We start from the raw sequence: 20,222 nt of genomic DNA, 5'->3' as shown, positions 1-20,222 counted from the left end.
CAGGAGATTCCAACGTTATAGCCGATGCGCTATCCAGGAAACCGCAATATCTCGATGAAGCGGCGCCTGTAGCAGCCAAGCACATTTTCGCACCGCAGGCGTGGTCGTGCGCTGCCGCCACAGTAGATCTGGACGCGGTGCGACGCGCGTTGCAAGTGGATCAGTTCGCACAGTCCAAGATGGAGGAATTGCGCAGAGGTGTGCAGAGTGGCGAGGGTTCCAACTACGCGACGGGCTGCTAACTCGCAAAGGTGCCCTCTACGTGCCAAGCGACGAGCTTCGCGCAAAGGTTCTGCAGCAGTTGCACGACGCCCCCAGTGCGGGCCACTTCGGTAAGGAGAAGACAATAGAACTGGTGGCAAGAGACTTTTGGTGGCCCCGGATGCGTGGAGAGGTAGCGGATTACGTCGCCAGGTGTGACACTTGTCAGAGGTTCAAGCCAGTACACCAGAAGCCAGCGGGGCTGTTGGAACCGCTGGAAACGCCACAGCAACCGTGGGAGAGGGTAGCTCTGGACTTCGTTACTGACCTGCCCAGCTCCAGGGGGAAGACGGCGGTACTGGTGGTTGTGGACCTGTTCACCAAGATGGCGCACTTCATTCCATGCGCAAAGGTGGCGACGGCGGAACAGACTGCCAAACTCTTCATCGATCACGTGTTCAAGGTGCATGGGCTGCCGCAGTCCATCCTGTCCGACAGGGGGCGCCAGTTTGTTTCCAATTTTTGGCAGAAGCTTTTAGGTATCCTGAACGTCAAGATCAACCTCACGTCGGCGAGACACCCACAAACCAACGGCCAAGCTGAGAGGGTCAACGCGATCATGCAGCAGTACCTGAGATGTTACGCCAACCAGCGACCAGCAGTTTGGGTGGACTACCTGCCGATGGCAGAGTTTGCCTATAACAACACGAAGCACGCGTCCACGGGGGTGACGCCGTTTTTCGCGAACAATGGTCGTCACCCCAGAACCTTCCCGGGGTTCGTGGCACCGGGAGAGGGGGTGCCGCAAGGAGCCGACCAGTTTGCAGCGGAGCTGCAGGAGGTGCACGAAGAGTTGCGGAGACATTTAGAGCTGGCCAAGCAAGCATATAAGGTGCAGGCTGACAAAAACAGGAGAGAGGGAGAGGAGATCCAGGTGGGGGACTGGGTGTGGTTAGCGGCCCAAGCGATGCCAGCCAAGTCGTTGGCCAAGAAGAAGCTGGGGCACAGGCAGTTAGGGCCGTACCAGGTGGAGGCTAAAATCAACCCTGTAGCCCTTCGACTAGCCCTCCCCGAAGGTTCCAGAGTGCACCCGGTCTTTCATAGATCGGTGCTCACTCCCTACAAGGCACCGCACAGGTTTCAGGAGTCTGACACAGTCACGCAACAACACACTAAGTCACAGGAGAGGGAGAGGGCGCCTAGGGCCGAACCACTCAACGAGGTCACAGAGATCCTGGACTCGAGATGGGGGCAAGAGGGAGTAGAATATTTTCTAGTCAGAGAGGGTGCCCCAGTCAGTGCCAATGGTTGGGTGCCGGGCTACGCCTTAGACGAACCTCTTTTAAAAGACGAGTTCCATGCCCTTTTCCCTCATAGACCCATGCCAGCCGAGTACTTTGATGACTGGCTCTTTACGCCCACATGTTCAGGCAGCACTTTCCACGGCTTTTCTTCAGCTGAAGAAAGGTCGCCGGACTCCAACTCGCCCAGGGGATCGTGTTCGGGGGTGGACACAGAACCCTCTTATTGGTGGGACGAGCAACCAGAGGAGGACTGGCGCAGGAAATGGCTGACGGGACCTTGGCAGGCAGCACCGGACCAGGTACCAATGGAGGAGGGAGAAGAGAACACCTTGGGTCAAGAACCCGAATTCGAACACTCGTACAACGAACTGCAAACAGAGGAGATGGAGGTGCAGAATCTGTATCCTGCGTCCGCCTCCGAAGAGCGGCAGCTTCCACAACCTGCACCCGATGAGAGAGAGGGGGGAAGGGGGGGCTTCGAGGGGGGGATGGATGTCAGGGTTTTAGGGAGAGAGGAGACAGAGAGCGAGGGCGAGGAGGAAGAGGACGACAACGAGCCGAGGTTGTCCCAAAGTCCGTCTAGCGAATCAGAGGATTCCCAGAAGGGAGCCCCCCTGGTCAGGCCAAGGGGCAATAGAGAGGGAATCAGTCAGAGAGAGGGGAATGAAGAGGGAATCCCCAGTGGGAGTGGCAAAGCGGGACCAGCTCCCCCGTCGGAACGGAGTAGGGGGGGGGAGTTGCCAGTGTGTCAGAAAGAGCAGGACAGGAAGGAGGAAGGGGGAGGAGTTCGGAGCAAGACGTCCTGCCTGAAAGGGAGGAGTGTAGTACCGAGAGCAGCGTAACTGTAGAAAGGAAGGTCAGAGGCAACGTACGCGCGCCAAGTTCAAATATAGAGGCGCGCGGAAATGAGGAGAGCTCTGAGGAGGAGCCTGGTGCCAAAGCACGAAGGAGGGGGGAGCAGGCGGGAGAAGACTCAGCCTCTGGGGAGTCCCGGAAAGAGGGAAGACAGGGGGGCAGGAAGACCCTGCGGAAAAGGAAAGAGAGGAAAAGGTGGAGCAGTACAAGCCTCTTAAATTGGTGCAGGGGAGGGACGGACTCAGAGGGGACTTCTAACATCTAAGGGTAACAGATGCGGAGCCACGGAGTTTGGATGTAATGACGACAATGATCTTCAATAAAACCTTTTGTATATAGCTTGGACTGGACTTTGGTCTCTTGTGAGCTGGGACCCAGGGTGGCTCTGACAGTATTGTTTTGCTTTCCTTGGGAAACATCAGCAAGGCTGAGAGCGGGGTCTTGTTGTCTGGGCAGCCCAGGACCTCCATACACACTGCCCAGGCTTAAACCCAGAGAGGTCACTTTAGTGCTGCTAACGCAGCAAAAAGCAAGCGGAAGGCAGCAGTTACAAGTTGCCAGCCTCTGCAGCCACAGCAGGCGCTGTGATTCTCCAGGGGTTTGATTTCACCCCTGGAGGCACTATTTTCTCTTGAGACGAATGTCAACAAATCCCTTCCCCTCAATGCGATTTTCTATCTTTGTGTAAGTAAAGGTAAAGGTACCCCTGCCCGTACGGGCCAGTCGTGTCCGACTCTAGGGTTGTGCGCCCATCTCACTTAAGAGGCCGGGGGCCAGCGCTGTCCGGAGACACTTCCGGGTCACGTGGCCAGCGTGACGAAGCTGCTCTGGCGAGCCAGACCAGTGCAGCACACGGAAACGCCGTTTACCTTCCCGCTATAAAGCAGTACCTATTTATCTACTTGCACTTAAGCGTGCTTTCGAACTGCTAGGTGGGCAGGAGCTGGGACCGAAAGATGGGAGCTCACCCCACCGCGGGGATTCGAACCGCCGACCATGCGATCGGCAAGCCCTAGGCACTGAGGTTTTACCCACAGCATCACCCGCGTCTTTGTGTACATGTTGGTAAAAAGAGAAAGAGGGAAGTGTGGGGAGAGTCAGAGGTATAGAAAATGGAGAAAGGGGGGGAATAAATTAAAAAGAGAAATTAAGACGGCAAAAAGATGTACAGTGGGTCCCATGCTGCAGACTGAGTTAAAGGTGATTACAAAATTCACCAGTCTGCTTTGAGATTTATTTTATTTTATATTTTTGAAGAGTTTTTGTTTTAAAAGTACAGACCGCATTTGTGTATATTTGTTTAAATTTTAAGTGGATTGTGTCTCTTCATACCATAGTTATTTCAATTACAACTCAATTTTATATCCAAAGGGACGATATCAGCACATGAGTATAGAGGCCAGAGAAGGCCAAGCCACACTTTGGAAACCCAAGTAATGTTCTTATTACATTGCTGGCAATAACACAGTCAGTTTTTATTAGGATACGTCACAATCATTTTCATACAGCTGGGTGGCAGTTGTGGGTCATTCATATCTTCAAAGGAAATATGTCTATAAATTCAAAACAATCTAGACATCAATAAAACATTAGCTGCTTATTTCCAGTTTTACCAGTGTCTATAATTTGGATGTAGAAAGGGAGTGTTAGCATATGTTATTGAGTTTATTTCAGTTACAGAATTAGGCTAAAAAAGCTTGTGAAAATGTGGTGACAAGAGCTTTACTATTTCAACACTTGGACTTAAGCTCTATAAATGTGCATACAGACACAAGAGTTAGAGCATCTTTAAGCTTTCTCTTTTTTATAATTTTTATTAACCGACCAATCAAATCAAATAAAATCAAATCACATCACATAAATTCCGAATTACAAAGCCGAATTTTAAATTTTTGTTGAGGGGACCCATATTTCAAGTTCCGAAGGGGGATTCCGATCATCTTCTTGCTACTGCATTAATATCCAATCAGTCCAAATAATGTTCATAATTCTATCCAGTCTTATCTTGCTGTTTCCACATCTCATCTTGTTCGTATATTTTTTCTTTTTTTCTTTATGATCTCTTCTGATAATCTCCTTAAGCAGATAAACACCAATTATAATCCTGTGTGAATTTTTACGTTCGTCCAATCCTCATATCAAGATGGTTTCCATATATCATCGCTTTCATAAATAACATCACTCTTTCCATCATTAATCTCGCAAATCTGTCGCTCTTAAGCCCCTCTGAGGAATCTCACCCACAATATAAAAACAGCTTTGTTCCTCCTCCCAGACTTAAGACTTCCGACAGAACTTGCGAACATGGCAACGGTATTTTTTACTGCGTCATTCCAAAGCTCTTATACTTTCCACGATCTTCTTGCAACATGCTTTGGTTAGAAAATTATCTCCACACAGTCATAAATCCACAGCTTAAGTCATTTAAACGGCATTTCTGACTGGGGGGGGGGATTCTTGGTTTATCACATAGAGCACAGGTGTCAAACACAAGGCCCGTGGGCCGAATCCGGCCCACCAGACCTCATTATGTGGCCCGTGTAGCCGCCGCCGGCCGCCAGCCTTCACCTTTTATTCTCGCTTTTTTTTTTTTTTTGACACAAGAAAGCCACCTCTTCAGCGCATGCGCGGCAGCCTACAAGCCAGAGAACGTCTGCCCTCTAGCGGCGCCGGCCGTTCTACACAGGAAACATCCACTTTACATGTCCTTTACATAGTCCCACAGATACAACCGGCCCTTTGAGGGTGACCAAACTGCTGATGCGGCCCCCGATGAATTTGAGTTTGACACCCCTGACATAGAGAAAAGAAAGGAAAGTTTTTTCCTCCTCCCCCATCCAGTCCCTTTGCCATACCGAGTCTTGGTGTGTCTTCTCATGATTTATTCTTGTTCCTCCGACCCGTCTTATTTATCAGAGATCTCTTCAGTTAGCAGTCTTTACTCCCCCTCCTTCCTTGAAATATGTGCATTCGCTTCCTCCTAATTGTTTCTTTTGAAGTTATTGCAGCTAGAGGCGCGGATCAGAGACAGTGTCCAGGAGCGCCGAGATCCACAGGAGGGCTTTCTGCCTAGTGCCCCCATCCCCACAAAATTCGGGGGTGGTATAGTGCACAGCAGACAAGGGCAGTCCCCCCCACAAACTTGGGGGGGCAGGGAGGCTATTTACTCCCATCACAGCCTCCTAATTACCTCGTGTGGGTCGGAGAGATGTTATTGTCAGCCATCTTCCGATGCGCCCCTAGTGCCCCCCCCATCTTTAAGCTTTCTCAGTTTATTCCCATCCCTCAAAATCTCCCTTCTGTAAAAATAACAACAACACCATAATAAAGCAGAATACAGCTCTTAAAATGAGCTCATAAAATGAGCTCATAAAATACAGCTCATAAAATGCGGTCTTGACTATGCTACCACTCAGTGGATTTGTAACTGGCTGACTGACCGAACCCAAAGGGTGCTCATCAATGGTTCCTCTTCATCCTGGAGAAGAGTGACTAGTGGGGTGCCACAGGGTTCTGTCTTGGGCCCGGTCTTATTCAACATCTTTATCAATGACTTGGATGATGGACTCAAGGGCATCCTGATCAAATTTGCAGATGACACCAAACTGGGAGGGGTGGCTAACACCCCAGAGGACAGGATCACGACCTTGACAGATTAGAGAACTGGGCCAAAACAAACAAGATGAATTTTAATAGGGAGAAATGTAAAGTATTGCACTTGGGCAAAAAAAAAAAAAAAAAATGAGAGGCACAAATACAAGATGGGTGCCACCTGGCTTGAGAGCAGTACATGTGAAAAGGATCTAGGAGTCTTGGTTGACCACAATGAGCCAACAGTGTGACACGGCAGCTAAAAAAGCCAATGCAATTCTGGGCTGCATCAATAGGAGTATAGCATCTAGATCAAGGGAAGTAATAGTGCCACTGTATTCTGCTCTGGTCAGACCTCACCTGGAGTACTGTGTCCAGTTCTGGGCACCACAGTTCAAGAAGGACACTGACAAACTGGAACGTGTCCAGAGGAGGGCAACCAAAATGGTCAAAGGCCTGGAAACGATGCCTTATGAGGAACGGCTAAGGGAGCTGGGCATGTTTAGCCTGGAGAAGAGGAGGTTAAGGGGTGATATGCTAGCCATGTTCAAATATATAAAAGGATGTCACATAGAGGAGGGAGAAAGGTTGTTTTCTGCTGCTCCAGAGAAGCGGACACGGAGCAATGGTTCCAAACTACAAGAAAGAAGATTCCACCTAAACATTAGGAAGAACTTCCTGACAGTAAGAGCTGTTCGACAGTGGAATATGCTGCCAAGGAGTGTGGTGGAGTCTCCTTCTTTGGAGGTCTTTAAGCAGAGGCTTGACAACCATATGTCAGGAGTGCTCTGATGGTGTTTCCTGCTTGGCAGGGGGTTGGACTCGATGGCCCTTGTGGTCTCTTCCAATTCTATGATTCTATGATTCTTACTTCTAACAGGGGCATACATTTATAAAGTATGGAAGGTCAATAAGAAAACCCATTCCCTATTCTGGAGCCTTGCTGCCTTCAACTATGTATACACTGGAAACACAGAATGCATACACACATCCGTGTGTGTGACATATTCATTCATAATGGCAAGATGCATTAAAGCAAGGATAGAAAACAGTGTCCCTCCAGAAGTTGTTGGACTACAAAATACACAGGTTCCCCATCCTTGCAGCAAAGGTACTAAACACATTACCAGGTTCACAAGCAAAATTTTCTTCTGAACTTTCCATAATTATAGAGTTTGCATTTTTGACCTTGTTTCCCCAGTTACCTACATGTGCCCTATAGACAGAAGTAGAGAAAGCTAATATCAGTATTGGCTCAAGGGTTGTTTCTGAGAATGATGACTCTGCAGTTATCAAGGAATGCAGAGCAAATTTGGGTTCTTGGAGGCTTAAGCTATGGCCAGAGATACTGATGTGGGGTAGGACTAAGAAGGGGGCACTTTAGCTCTGTGAAACCTGGCACAAACAAATACTGATGTTTGACAAGGTTAGTCAAGTTTGTTTTCAGACCCCAATATAACTGCCACACCTGAGCAGAGTAAATTTCATCTGATCCTACTAATAAATAGCCTTGCACCAAGCTATCTTTGTGACCGATTTCTTTAATTGTAGTTTTTAGACATTATGCCTTTTACCAAGGACTTCTCCAGTAGAAGTGAGGTGTTGGGGAAACTGTTTGGGGAGAAATTAACATGTATAAAGGATACAGAAATGCAGAGAAGTTTTTACTAGAAGTGGGTTGAAGACTTGTATCTGGCAAACTTTTACACAGAATTTATATACTTCCTGGTCTCTCCCTCTCTCTCATGTGTGTGTGTGTGTGCGTGCTGTCTTTACAAAGCTGAACACAGCTTCAAATCTGCTTAGGCTATCCTACTTGCTTATTGGAGTTGGAGCCCCCCATTAAATGCCCATTCACTTCCCATATAGAACCCAATCACTCTCACGGCTGTGTATTTATTGAATATACAAAACATCTAATTGCCATGTGTGGGGCCTACTTGTGGTTGGCCTTCAGCCGTGTGATAATTACATCTCTTCAGCTGTGCGTGTTTTTGCCCAGGCAACTATAGAAAGGAGGTACAAAACAATATTTGTGAATAACAGATGCAGCATTTAAACTGAGCTCTCTTACATTAATTTAACTTGTGGGTTTTGTTTAATGAAAGTAATTGCAGTTTTGACGAACAGATTTTTTTATTATTACACATTGTTATCGCACGACAGGATTAATAAGATTTTGACTTGTTTAAGAGCATATGTAGTTAGTGGAGATGAGAAACGTTGTGTAGGTAGTAAGGTGTGTTTTGCATTATTATTAGAAGATTCAAAATATAACTTTCTTTAAAACAGGAAGCAACAGCTATCATTATACAGAAATAAAATTAACATACTCATTATTAAATGCAGAGGTGTCTGGGAGAAGAGATGAAATATTAACATCCTATCATAAATGTAATTTTTCAAACCACAGGTCTATTATAGAAATTAAGATGGAAATGACCTGTTGCCCCAGGATGTGAACATACTTGTGAAATCACTAAATTTCTGAAACTCCTTAACTGATAAAAAAGCAAAGTATTTGTTTTATTCATTAAACCAGAATATCCTCTGCCTAATTAAATAAATTCTCAGTACCTCCACCTAATTTAAGAAATAAGTCAAGCCTCTGCCAAGGAAATACTGCATCCATTAACATAAGAGAAGAGGGTGCAAGGGCCGATTCACAAAAAGAGAAATGTAGTAGGAAGGGGGAACTGGCAATCATCACCTCCCTTACTCTTTCAATAGCAGATGAGTTCCACTGGATCAAAAACCATTGCACTGTATTTAATCCACCATGATTAAGAACATTCTTGTCTCTAATATATGCAAGCTTTTGTGTCTTTCCTGATTTAAGCCAGTGGCTTTCAAACTGTGACCTGGAAAACCTTGGGAATACTCAATGAGAAGATGAGCCATGGCAGGCAGCTTGCTCATTTGCAAAATGCAACTACAGCCATGTGTTTTGGAACTTGTGGGACAAACTGTGGAGGTTTGGTTGATCTACTACTCAAAACAGATACATGGAACTTCCAGATTCAGAAGGTGAATTCTGTTGATTACCACTTATCTGGAGGTTGCAACAAGAGGCAGCAATCACACTCATATCCTGTTTGTAGACATCCCAGAAGCATCTGCTTCGCCACTGTGGAAAACAGGATGCTGGACTAGCCTGACTTTTGCTCAGAGCCCAAAAGGGCTGATTCTATTCCTCTGCCACTCCTTCAGACATTTTAGGGGCCTCTACTGATTATAAACCCTTTCATGACTTTTAAGCCTTTTAGCTCTTTGCAACTGATTGGCATGCCAGATAATTTTAACACAGTTATTCTCCCTCCCTACAATGTCATCTTTAACATCCAGGATTAAGTTTCAAATGTCATCTATTACATACTGAGAATCCCAAAGAAAGTCAATAAACTGTATTTCATAAATCCAAACCATATTGTCTGACTCTGGAAATTTCAATAATATCTCCTAAGTTAACACATTCATTTTGTGCTAAATGTAGACGGTGGGTGGTCTATTCCTCATAAGAAACTATTTTCAGCAGTTTAATATATTGTTCAAAGTCTGAAACAAATCTGGTTAATTATTTTTACAGAGAACACATGAACATCTCTCTCTCTCTCTCCAAAAAAATTCACTTCTAGGTTCACCAAACTAAGGAAGTTGCTAAGATCCCTGCTCCCACTCTTCTGTCACGAGTATTTAAAAAATGAATAAAAATATATCCAGCAGAGGGTATGTCAGCTGCAATTATCATATACAATTATAATACACATCTGAGAACTATTTTTGCATTGGTAGGTTCCTCTATTATTTATAATCCAGAATTACAAATGCTATCTTTCTCCCTTTTAGAACTCTGTTGCATAGCATCTTGAGTTGTGTTTTATTTTCTAATCATTAACTATAATTTCAAAACCCCATGGGGTGAAAGGAGTGAAAACAAAGAGGCTGACACAATCAGTCGGAGTTCTTATTTAGGAGGTTGCTATTTTGAAAGATGCATGGTAGTTAAATGCAATTATTTAAACTGCAATTATCAAAGAAGATTAAATAAATGAGATGCATCTATTGTATTTTTTTTATGTATTCACTTAAAAGATTTTAAAACCACCCTTCATCAATTAGATACTAGGGCACTATATAAGATAAAGCCAAAAATGGTCATATACCCAAATTACAAATCAAAACAACTTTATGGGGTTGTAAATACAATAGGAAAGAGTGCACAACTAAAATGTCTCGGCAAAGATAAAAGTTATCACTTGGAATTGGAAAATATAACAAGGTCAGAATACTTCTTGGAGAGGGTGTTGCATGGTTGGGGCTTCAAGATGGAGACAACTCACTCCTTAAAGCTATTTAACTTCACTAGCAGATCTTAAAACATGGGCAGGCTGCTATTGTAAGGGAGCTAGGCTCTGGTTAGAATGTCAATCTGTGTAGGCATTGCTAAATTCAAGACCACATACCGGTAATCGCCCCAGCTCACTTTTTATATGGCTCGGTTCACACCAACTCTTTCTAAGTAGCCATGCACCTGCACCTATGGTCATGTAGATAAATTCAGCAACCTGGCTCAAAGTCCTGCTCACTATAATTCCCAGTGGGTATAATTTAAAAAGGTAGGCCTTCTTCTTTTCTTCCAAAGAGAGAACCAGAATTTTTTTTATGTCTCTTTGGCTTTTTGTGCTTAATTGGTTGCTAACTTTTATTATTTTAATGTATTTAAGTTGATTCTTCAAACCACCCTGGGATTATAGTTGATGAAGGACAGTTTAGCAATTGAATGGATTAATAATGACAATAATAAGGGACTTTAGGCTGGGGCTATATTTTCAGGAAGCAGTTTTAGAATTACTTTTAATACATTATATAAAATTGTGAGTTGCCTTGACCAGGTGGGACAGTGGTGTTTTATATATAAATTCCACATTCATAAAATTAGATTCCTGTAGAGTCTTTATGCACTGTGCACTGTGGCCTTTAAACAGAAATGGACCTTTAAGCAGAAATGGTCCCTTAAGCGGTCCTGTCTTTTCCCTGAGGAGTTTGCTACTGTATGTGTTTTACCATCACTAGCCTAGTTCACATGACTGTGGCCAGAGGGGAACTCACAGCTTCTCTGCTCTTCCATGGGTTCCCCACTCCCAAGCTGTGTTAGGCTAAGGCAAGATTTGGCTTAGTATGTCATGCAAATCAATCTCTCCTCATGAACCACGAGGCCAAGGTTGTGAGGCTCATAGGTATTGTGTTGAGGAGGTTTTTTTATACATGTTGCTTACATCAAGTCATCAGGAGGGTACAGAGGCGTTAGGTTGCCCCCAAGATTGGGGCCCCCCAGCATGCATCACATCACATCACATGCATTGTGCATGTGTGACTGTACGTGCAAACAGAAGACGCCAAGCACTCTGGAGGAGCCAGCCACTGGACCTGCAATAGGCAGGGCCACCTCAAGACTGAGTGGGCCCAGCTCTCTTAAAATAAATATTAAGGGGGTTGATGTGCCTTCAGCCCTCTAGAGTTGGCATGCCTAGGAGGATATATTGTGTTACATGCCGATTGGTTTCAAAGTGTTAACATATATGTTGCCATAGAATCAAGGTACACTATTCAGCTTTTTCTACTTGTTCTTTATCTTCACTATTGTTACAGAGAGGTGTTCTCCTTGCTGTTCCTCAACAGTACATTCCAAAGGGGGGGGGGCTAGAGATTACAAAAAGCGAGCAAACAATAGGTGATTCTCTAGCCTCAGGGTCATGGCCTCTGGCCTATAGTGGCTGTTGGCCTAAAATGGTACTTGTCTGGTTCTGCTCCTCTTCGATATCATGAGGCCATTGTCAAAGGCTTACTGAAATCAAGATACACTACTTTCACAGCATTTCCCTGATCCACCAAGCATGTAACTGTATCAAAAAAAAGAAAAAGAAATGAGATTTGACTTGCTTTTGAGAATCCCATACTGGGTCTTAGTAATCATAGGATCATTTTCTAAATAATTGCAGACCAACTGTTTAATTGGCTATTCTAGTACTTTTCCTGATCAAGTGACCAGTCAGTAGTTACCTGGCTTTTCCTCCCTCCCTGCAAACCATTTTGAAGATGGGGACAACATTTGCTAGAGATGGCTTTCAAGTGCTATTCAGATATATACTGCTTTCAACAGTGGAGGGTAGAACATAACCACCTGGGTTGGTAGACAGTGAATCCTCACTTTTAAGCTATTGTAAAATGGGTATCTTAAATGGTTTTAGACTGTACTGTATTTGGACTTGGATTGAAAACTAAATAATCCAAACAGATGCTTCAGAATCCATGTTCAGCTAAGAATACAAGATAAAAAATTAACACAATCAACAAATATATTACAAGAAGTATGGTAGTATAAGTAATAAAAAACTGCAAAAACAAAGGGGGACGACGACCCTGAACCAATAAATTAACTAAAGTGTCGGGAAGCCCTAAATGGCTCAAGTTGCATTAAGAGCTGAACACCTCTAAGCCATTTACAGTTATGAGGCTGTTACTCCTCACTGTGCTTTCATAGCTGATGCAGCATAAATAAAAGAAAAACAAGCAGCCTTGCAAAGCAAGAGCTGGCATAGCCACGCTGAGATAAAAATGCAAGAGCAATTTCTAAAAGATTTATGAGCTTTAGATTTTGAAAGTTGCTCTCGTGCACACACTGGATATAAAAATAAAACCACATGACAGAAATAGAACCAATATGGAAGACTAAAATCCGTAACAATGTATTTTATGTAGGGATGGGTTAGCCTACCTGTACCCCTTCTCAACCAACTGGATAAAATTATTTGCACAGTGAGATCTGTTGAAGGGCTGCAACTGAATTTCAAGCCTTGCAACTTCACTGTTAGAGAGGTTGTCTGATTATGCTCCTCAGATCTATTTGAATGAGTGAAGATACCCAGCCCCCACTATTCTCAATTTATGATTTTCCGAGTTACTCCACAATTAGATGTCTTCTGTGTGCCATTCCAGAATCTTAAAGAGCCACTTGATTATCCTCCAACCAAAATCCCCTAACGAGCCATCCATAAGCCTATGGTATGTCAATCTGTCAAAATGCAATTCCTAACATGTCAGGATAATTAATGATCCATGACAACTTTCCTAAGAATACAGAGCTTCTCCGATTTCTTTCCCCCACTCCTAGTTTATGATAATCTCCTCTGCCGTAAAATAGGCTCTACTCTCCATTCAGATCTAACACTTTTTAAAGCATCTCAGCAATATAATAAAAGGCTCAGCCAAGCAGCTGATTGCACTAGTCACGTATGTGGGGAAGCTACAAAATCGTCATCCCCTTTCTACACATCATTTCCATATTCAACATGCTTAGTCAATATGGTACCCTCGAGATGCCATTGAACTATGTCCCATCATCCCTGACAATCAGCTATGCAGTCTAACAACATCTGGAGGCCACCACATTGGCTACTTCTGTTCTATGTTACCATCCCAGGATCTTGGGATGAAAAAAGTGAGTCATCCAGAAAACCCTGCTCTTCCAATCTTTCATGGTTTGGAATCCAACATTTTTCTGCTCTCTCACTTTTGCTTGGCAGCACAGCCAGATTATTACAACATGCTCTTGTGTTGCTATTTAAGTTTTATTTAGATGAATTTTATCCTTTGAGAAATTATCTCAGCCTTCTGGTGGCTAGTAAGAGAAGCATGCCATTAGCAAGCAACCAGATGAAATTATTATTATTATTTCTTTATACTCTACCTTTCCCTGATGGGACTCAAGGTGACTTGCATATACAAATGAGAACTGCTAAAAACGTAGGAAAAAACTATCATTAAAAAAATAATAATTAAACACTGATGAAAGTAAAACTGCACGCATATATAAAAACTATTAAAACTATACAGTCTGTTCCCAAAAGCCTGTTGGAACAAATGGCTTCACCTACTGGTGGAAGGGCAAGGAGGTGAGTTTGCCTTCCTTTATTTCCATGCCTTTGGCTAATTAAACAAACTATTGCCTTTAAAACGGTGTGTGTAATTGTTTTGTTTGTTACTGTTATGTTCTTTTGTGTTTTTTGTATTGTAAACTGCCCAGTGATCCTAGAAATTTAATTTAATCATCATCATCATCATCATCATCATCAACTAACTAATACTGGCTCTGCGGAGTGGTTTCAGATAGGGGTTTCTCCAAGCCCTATCCTGGTATTGTCCAGATCAGTTTCCAATTTATGTTCCAAATTAAATTTAACTTTTCTAACTCTTGAAGCATCTGATACCACTTGCTCAGCATATCCTTTGTTTGGCTCTTGAAATATTTCATACTAGTAAAAATAGGTCTTGGTCCTTGAACTTTATCAATTTATAATTTCCAAGGGGCGGGGGGAGAGAGAGAATGTTATTACATCATAGATTTAAGACTGAACTAATCCAAGTTGTACCATAAAGAAAGATTTTCCAAATGATGCATCAAGGAAAACTGCTCACATATATATATATTAAAAAAACAATACGTATGGTGATAATCCAGGGCTACGTTGAACCTTTAATTTGCACCATGTATTTAGTATAGTCTTATCTATCTCTCCAATGATAAGATCCAATTCTGGAAACCAAAGTTAATTAACTAAAGGGCATTTTTAATTCATCTTTTGCTGGGCTTGTGACTATATACAATAAAACCCAGTAGACTCTCATTATCAATTTAGATGCATAATAATATAAATTAATTTTTGATAATGTTATACCCCCAAGTAATTCAGATTTAAATAATGTCTTTCCAGCGTCTATTGGAGGTTTACCATTCTACATGAATGTTAAGAGTAACTTTCTGCCATAATTGTAAAATAGCTAAATTGTGCCTCACTGGTAGATTCTGAATGGGGGAAGAATATTTTAGGTAATAGATTCATTTTTATCAAAGCTATTTTACCTGACTAAGATAAAAGGATACCTTTATCTTGTCTAGTGACCTAAATCTTTCATTGTTTCTTTTAATAATTTCTGATCAATGTCCTGAGCTCCTAGATTAAATTTTCTTTGAAGTGAAATTCCTGGATATTTAATTGGTTTATTTATAACAAGGAGAGAATATTTTGTAACAATGCTATGCACAGCTGGTTTTCTATAGATTAATACCAAACCACTCAAATTAGGTTACAGTTGCTATTATAGTACAAAATTATACTGTAATTATTATATGATATAATATTTGAAGGAAAGGGGAAATGATTCTTCTGGATTTGTTCTTGTATATCATTTGCACAAAGAACCTGTTCACGCATCTCACTAACTATGGCTTAGTACAAACTCATGAGCGTGAGGGCTCCAAGAGAGACAATTTGCTCCTCCCTGGTCTTTCTCCTGCTGAGACACAGATATGTGGCTTGTAACTATGCTGTTTACTGGGTGCTCTGAGCAAATCCAGAGGCAAAGTAACCCTCTGCCCCACACCTCTAGATCCAAGCTGCAGGGAGCAGCAGAAGCTTGTTTCTGCATTGCACAGAATCGTCTTCCCCAGATACAATCTTGGACATGGAGAGAAGGGTACGGGATTGTCTGTGACCTCCCATTGCATTGTAGAGATGCAGCCTGAGCTCAGAGGCAAGACCCCGCTCCTTGTGGAAAGAGAAAGATCCTGGCAGACACCCATTTGTGGTTGGTCACAAAGGCCAGTCAGAATTTGAAGACCCTTGAAAAGGATGTCCGGACAAAGATCCCAAGGCAGAAGGCAGGCATTCTATACGACAGTGACTTTTGACATGGACATACTAAACATAGAGGACACAGGAACTATTAAACCTGTATTTCAGAACTGGATTACTTTTATTTTCCACACAATAAAAGTGACCATTGAGTATAGCAGGCTATATAAGGTCTTTATATACCCTTTGGACCCCTGACCATTAGGTCCAGTCGTGACCGACTCTGGGGTTGTGGCGCTCATATCGCTTTATTGGCTGAGGGAGCCGGCGTACAGCTTCCAGGTCATGTGGCCAGCATGACTAAGCCGCTTCTGGCAAACCAGAGCAGCACACGGAAACGCTGTTTATCCTTCCACCGGAGTGGTACCTATTTATCTACTTGCACTTTGACATGCTTTCGAACTGCTAGGTTGGCAGGAGCAGGGACTGAGCAACGGGAGTTCACCCCGTCGCGGGGATTCGAACCGCCAATCTTCTGATTGGCAAGTCCTAGGCTCTGTGGTTTAACCCACAGTGCCACCCGCATCCCTAGCAGGCTATATATCTTGTTATTATTACAACAATATTTATTATGACAGCATTATTATTATAACAGCAGCAACTGCCCATTCAGTGACCCTGAAACACAGTTAAAAAAACTGATGTCAGAACTGCACTTCCAAGGACTTGTGGAATTTCCCCAATAGCGCTGTAATGTTCAAATTGACCCTGCTCAAGCTGAAGGTCCTGAATACCACCAGCAGCCATTCACTTAGTATCCTGTTTTGTTTCTAAATACCTGACACAGAGATGCGGATGATAGATGAACTGCAATGCCCTTCACTCTGAATACCTTGATCTTTACAGTGACAAATGCCACGTTTAGCAGCTTGGGGATGACATCGTCAATTGGTTTTACTGAGCACAAGAAGAAGAATATACAAAAAAATAAAAGCTCCCCGGTTTTTATGAAAAACTAATGGGTTGTCTGTTCCTGCCCTCCCAGCCTATATGCAGCCCTATTCATCTTTGCCTAAAACCTGAAAACATAACACTTCTCGCAATGGCAGTACCAGTAAAGTTGCCACTGAGAAGTGTTTCTTGGCTGACCTGAGAGTCTGCTCTTTGAGATTATAATGTCCATTCAGACTGAAATATATTATTTTTCCTCACCACAATGTCTTGACCTGATTTATGCAGCCTTTATAGCGCCATTATGTGCAAAACATAAGCTCCATTGACAGCAAAAACATTGCAAAGATGGCAGAGATAGCAGCTGCAATTCACCACAGGAGTCAAGGCCAAGCCGTCGAAAAAGGCTTGAACTTGTGTTCCACAACAATGTAATACATTTTCTATCCATGACTGAAATGAAGATAGCATACCTATGCTCCTATGAACTGGAATCTCATGTCTTTTGTCTTTTTTCCTGATCCTCTCTCAACCCCCTCCTTTGGAGTTTGTTTCCCCTGATTCCTCCAAACAAGGAGGGATGATCTAGTTAGCACAGCCCTTCCTTACGAGCTTTGCTTCTTTTGTTTAAAGAAAGGTGCAAGGTTTTTCCCGTTAACATCATGATTTTAATTTAATTTTGCTCTTAACAGAAGTTGGCTTGAAACATCACTTGTTACTTAGCTACTTAGAGTCACATGAGGAAATGGAGGGAGTTTGCTATTGCCCCTGTCTGCCTAGCAATTCCCTTGCCCTCAATGATCCTTTCTGCAGTGAAGGGAGCTGTACCTTTGCTATAGAGGGGTAACTTTGCTCCTCTGCAAATTCTCACAGATTCCCAACTAGGGCTTGTGAAGATTCCTTTGCCCAATTTTGTATGCCCCCAGCCTCTTTCTGTGGCAGCCAAGCACAACACAGCACTCACTATCTGAAAGGTCCCCCTTACCCTCTGGAGAGACTTTGTGGCAGGCACAAGGACTACAGAGGGACAAAGGGGAAGAGAAAATTCTGTAAGTTGCCTTCTCTGGATACAACTCAATGAATTAACACTTTCATCAGTTTTGTTATTGGTTTTTTAATTTGGGAGGTGGCAGACTATTGATGAGGAAAAGCAACACTTTAGCTAAGCCTTACTTTTTTTCTTTACAGCCAAGCAACATTAAAGCATAACACATCCTGGTTTACTATCTTTGGGAGCAGGGGCTGTCATTCAGCAGCAGCAGCAACTACCACTTGTACCTAGAATACATAGCTAAATGAATACCAGATCATTCACAAGAGGGACAGTCTTATAGCAGCATTTAGTCTTACCTCCCAAGTCCCCAGGGAAGGCTGCTGTAAGAAAATTATTACTTTGTCACAGCACCACATGCCATTGTACCTAGTCAGCCATTAACTAAAAAAAAATAAAAATACTCAGGAATGAATGATTTCTATACCACATTCATCATTCTTGGGGGCAAGGAGAGAGAGAACTCCCCTATTTATCAAGTATGAAAAGCAGTTGATAAGATATATTTGATATACAGTGACATTTGCTTTTAATCAATTTAAAGTGAAATTGCTGATGGATAGGTGGACTTGTCAAAACATAATACCCCTTCAATATATAATCCAAGATTACATTTATAAAATGCATGTTTGGTCCTTTCTCACCAAAGAGAGCAGAAAACGTGAATGCAATTACTCTCCCAAGATAAAGGTAATCTCTTTCTCTTCCCCACCCCACCTCCTGAAGTCCTACTTACATCTTCGAGGAATTGCCAGGATTTTCTTTTACACCACAAAGCTTTAAATCCTGGCACAGAATCATAATTGCTTTATAGGTCATTTAATTTTCCAAGTACATTCAATCAAAGACCCTAAACACTAAAACTCTGCCTCAATAAAGTGAGTATTATGATTCTGAGTGTTCTCTTTACAGATGAAGATCGGAAAATGGCCATATCATCTGCATGGCACTCATTTTATCTCCATCGCTCGGAACTCATAGATAGTTATCTTTTTTCCCATTCCCCCCTTTCCTTTTTATTTTTGCATGCAATGCAATACAAGACACACTTGTGTTCAGCAGCTGATCAAAAACCATGCTATACTTCATGCCACTGGCTTTATTTAACACCACCGTCACTATAAATTTTACTCCTTTCAAGTCTGAGTGGGGGGAAAATGTACACACAGAAGTGTGTCTTCGTGGTTTTGGATGCTGCCAGTGTGGTAAATGATGGTCTAAGCAGCCAGGGATAAATGCTGCATGAAGTACATTTCTAATATTAAACCAAGGTAAAAGGCAAGAAGAAACTTTTATGACACCCTGATGGAGATAATTCACATCCTTGCAATTCAGCTCCACATTAGGACAGAAAATAATTTATGTTATAAATTAGGAAGCAGGTTCTGTCATCCTCACCTTGGCCAGTGCAGTTAAACTTACAGGCAGGTTTTCTTATGGCTTAGAGTCAGCAAGATTTTCTTCTGAAAAGATCGTGCTTTATTTCAAACAGACACCCTCGCCCCTCCATAGGTGGCTACACATAAGATAAAAGTGGAAGCGAAAATATAGGAGGCTATGATTCAATTAAAAACCTACACAATACATTACCTTCCGCCTCGGGCACTGAAAGGTACTACATGGATCCCCAAAGGGCCGCCGTCATTGGAGACTTCAACGAGCTTTACCATATCACTGTGAGACAATGATGAATGAGGGAACATGAACATGTACCGTAAATGAACCAAAAAAAAAAGACCACACACACATAAACACAAACACAAACACACACACACACACACACACACACACAAAGATATTTGAGAATTGGTAGTGATGATAGGAGCACTGAATGTTACATACCTCAGTATTAATCTGATGGCATGAAAGGAGATCAATCATCAAAAATAATTCAGTTAATAAATCAAATGAAATGTGAACTAATGTTTTGGGTAAGCTTAATCCATTATATGAATTGTATTATGTTCAACAATGACAGGTGGGGGTTCAGATTGGCTTTTGCATGGATTGAGAGCGAAGCAATTCCCCCTCCCAATAAAAATTCAATCTATTATTTCTAATAATTGTATTGTATGAAAGCAAACAGTTAAAATGAATTTCCCCCTCCCCATAAAATACAATATATTATTTTTAATAATTTGAAAATGTCACATACATGAATATATTTTTAAAATATATATATTCCAATGCAGGCTAAGCGGTCAGGTGGATATATTCAACGGCACTGATATTCCATTTTGGATAAGCATGAACACTGACAGTAAAAGCATTCAGACAGAGTGAAAAACATGGTTTATGCTAACCATAGTTAGCATAAACATGGTTTAAACTTCTACACACAGAACACACAAACCATAGTTTAGAGTGGCTTTCATTTCCTGTCTGCTCAGCACTCAACTTCCTGAGTTCACTCCTCTCCCCATGGTACAGCCAGCCCCTTGAGGTAGAACAATGGCTCTAACTATGGTTTGTCATTTCTCAGTGAATTTAGAAGTTACAGCAAACTAGAATCAGCATAAACTGTAGCTTGCAGATTCAACTGCAAACTTCAGTTTCTGTTTTGATGGTCTCAAACCAATAATTATTTATGGACATATTTTGTTTTGTGAGACACACCATCTAGTATCTTTGTAATTC

The 20,222-nt window shown here is 42.5% G+C and overlaps 1 protein-coding gene across 4 annotated transcripts in view; it reads right to left on the bottom strand.

Annotated features, from left to right (window-relative positions):
- PARD3 (par-3 family cell polarity regulator) overlaps window positions 1–20,222 on the bottom strand; it is a 550,835-nt gene that overhangs the window by 247,641 nt on the left and 282,972 nt on the right. For all 4 annotated transcript variants that reach the window (XM_081834189.1, XM_081834186.1, XM_081834187.1 and 1 more), the window contains one exon: window positions 19,176–19,259. In XM_081834189.1, the coding sequence (XP_081690315.1) occupies window positions 19,176–19,259 (84 nt within the window). The remainder of the gene's footprint in view (window positions 1–19,175; window positions 19,260–20,222) is intronic.

This window comes from Podarcis erhardii (genome assembly GCF_964252035.2).
Source record: "Podarcis erhardii genome assembly, chromosome: 12".
NCBI lineage: Eukaryota > Metazoa > Chordata > Lepidosauria > Squamata > Lacertidae > Podarcis > Podarcis erhardii.
Note: the sequence above shows the minus strand (reverse complement) of the source record. Positions and strands in the feature narration are given on the sequence as shown.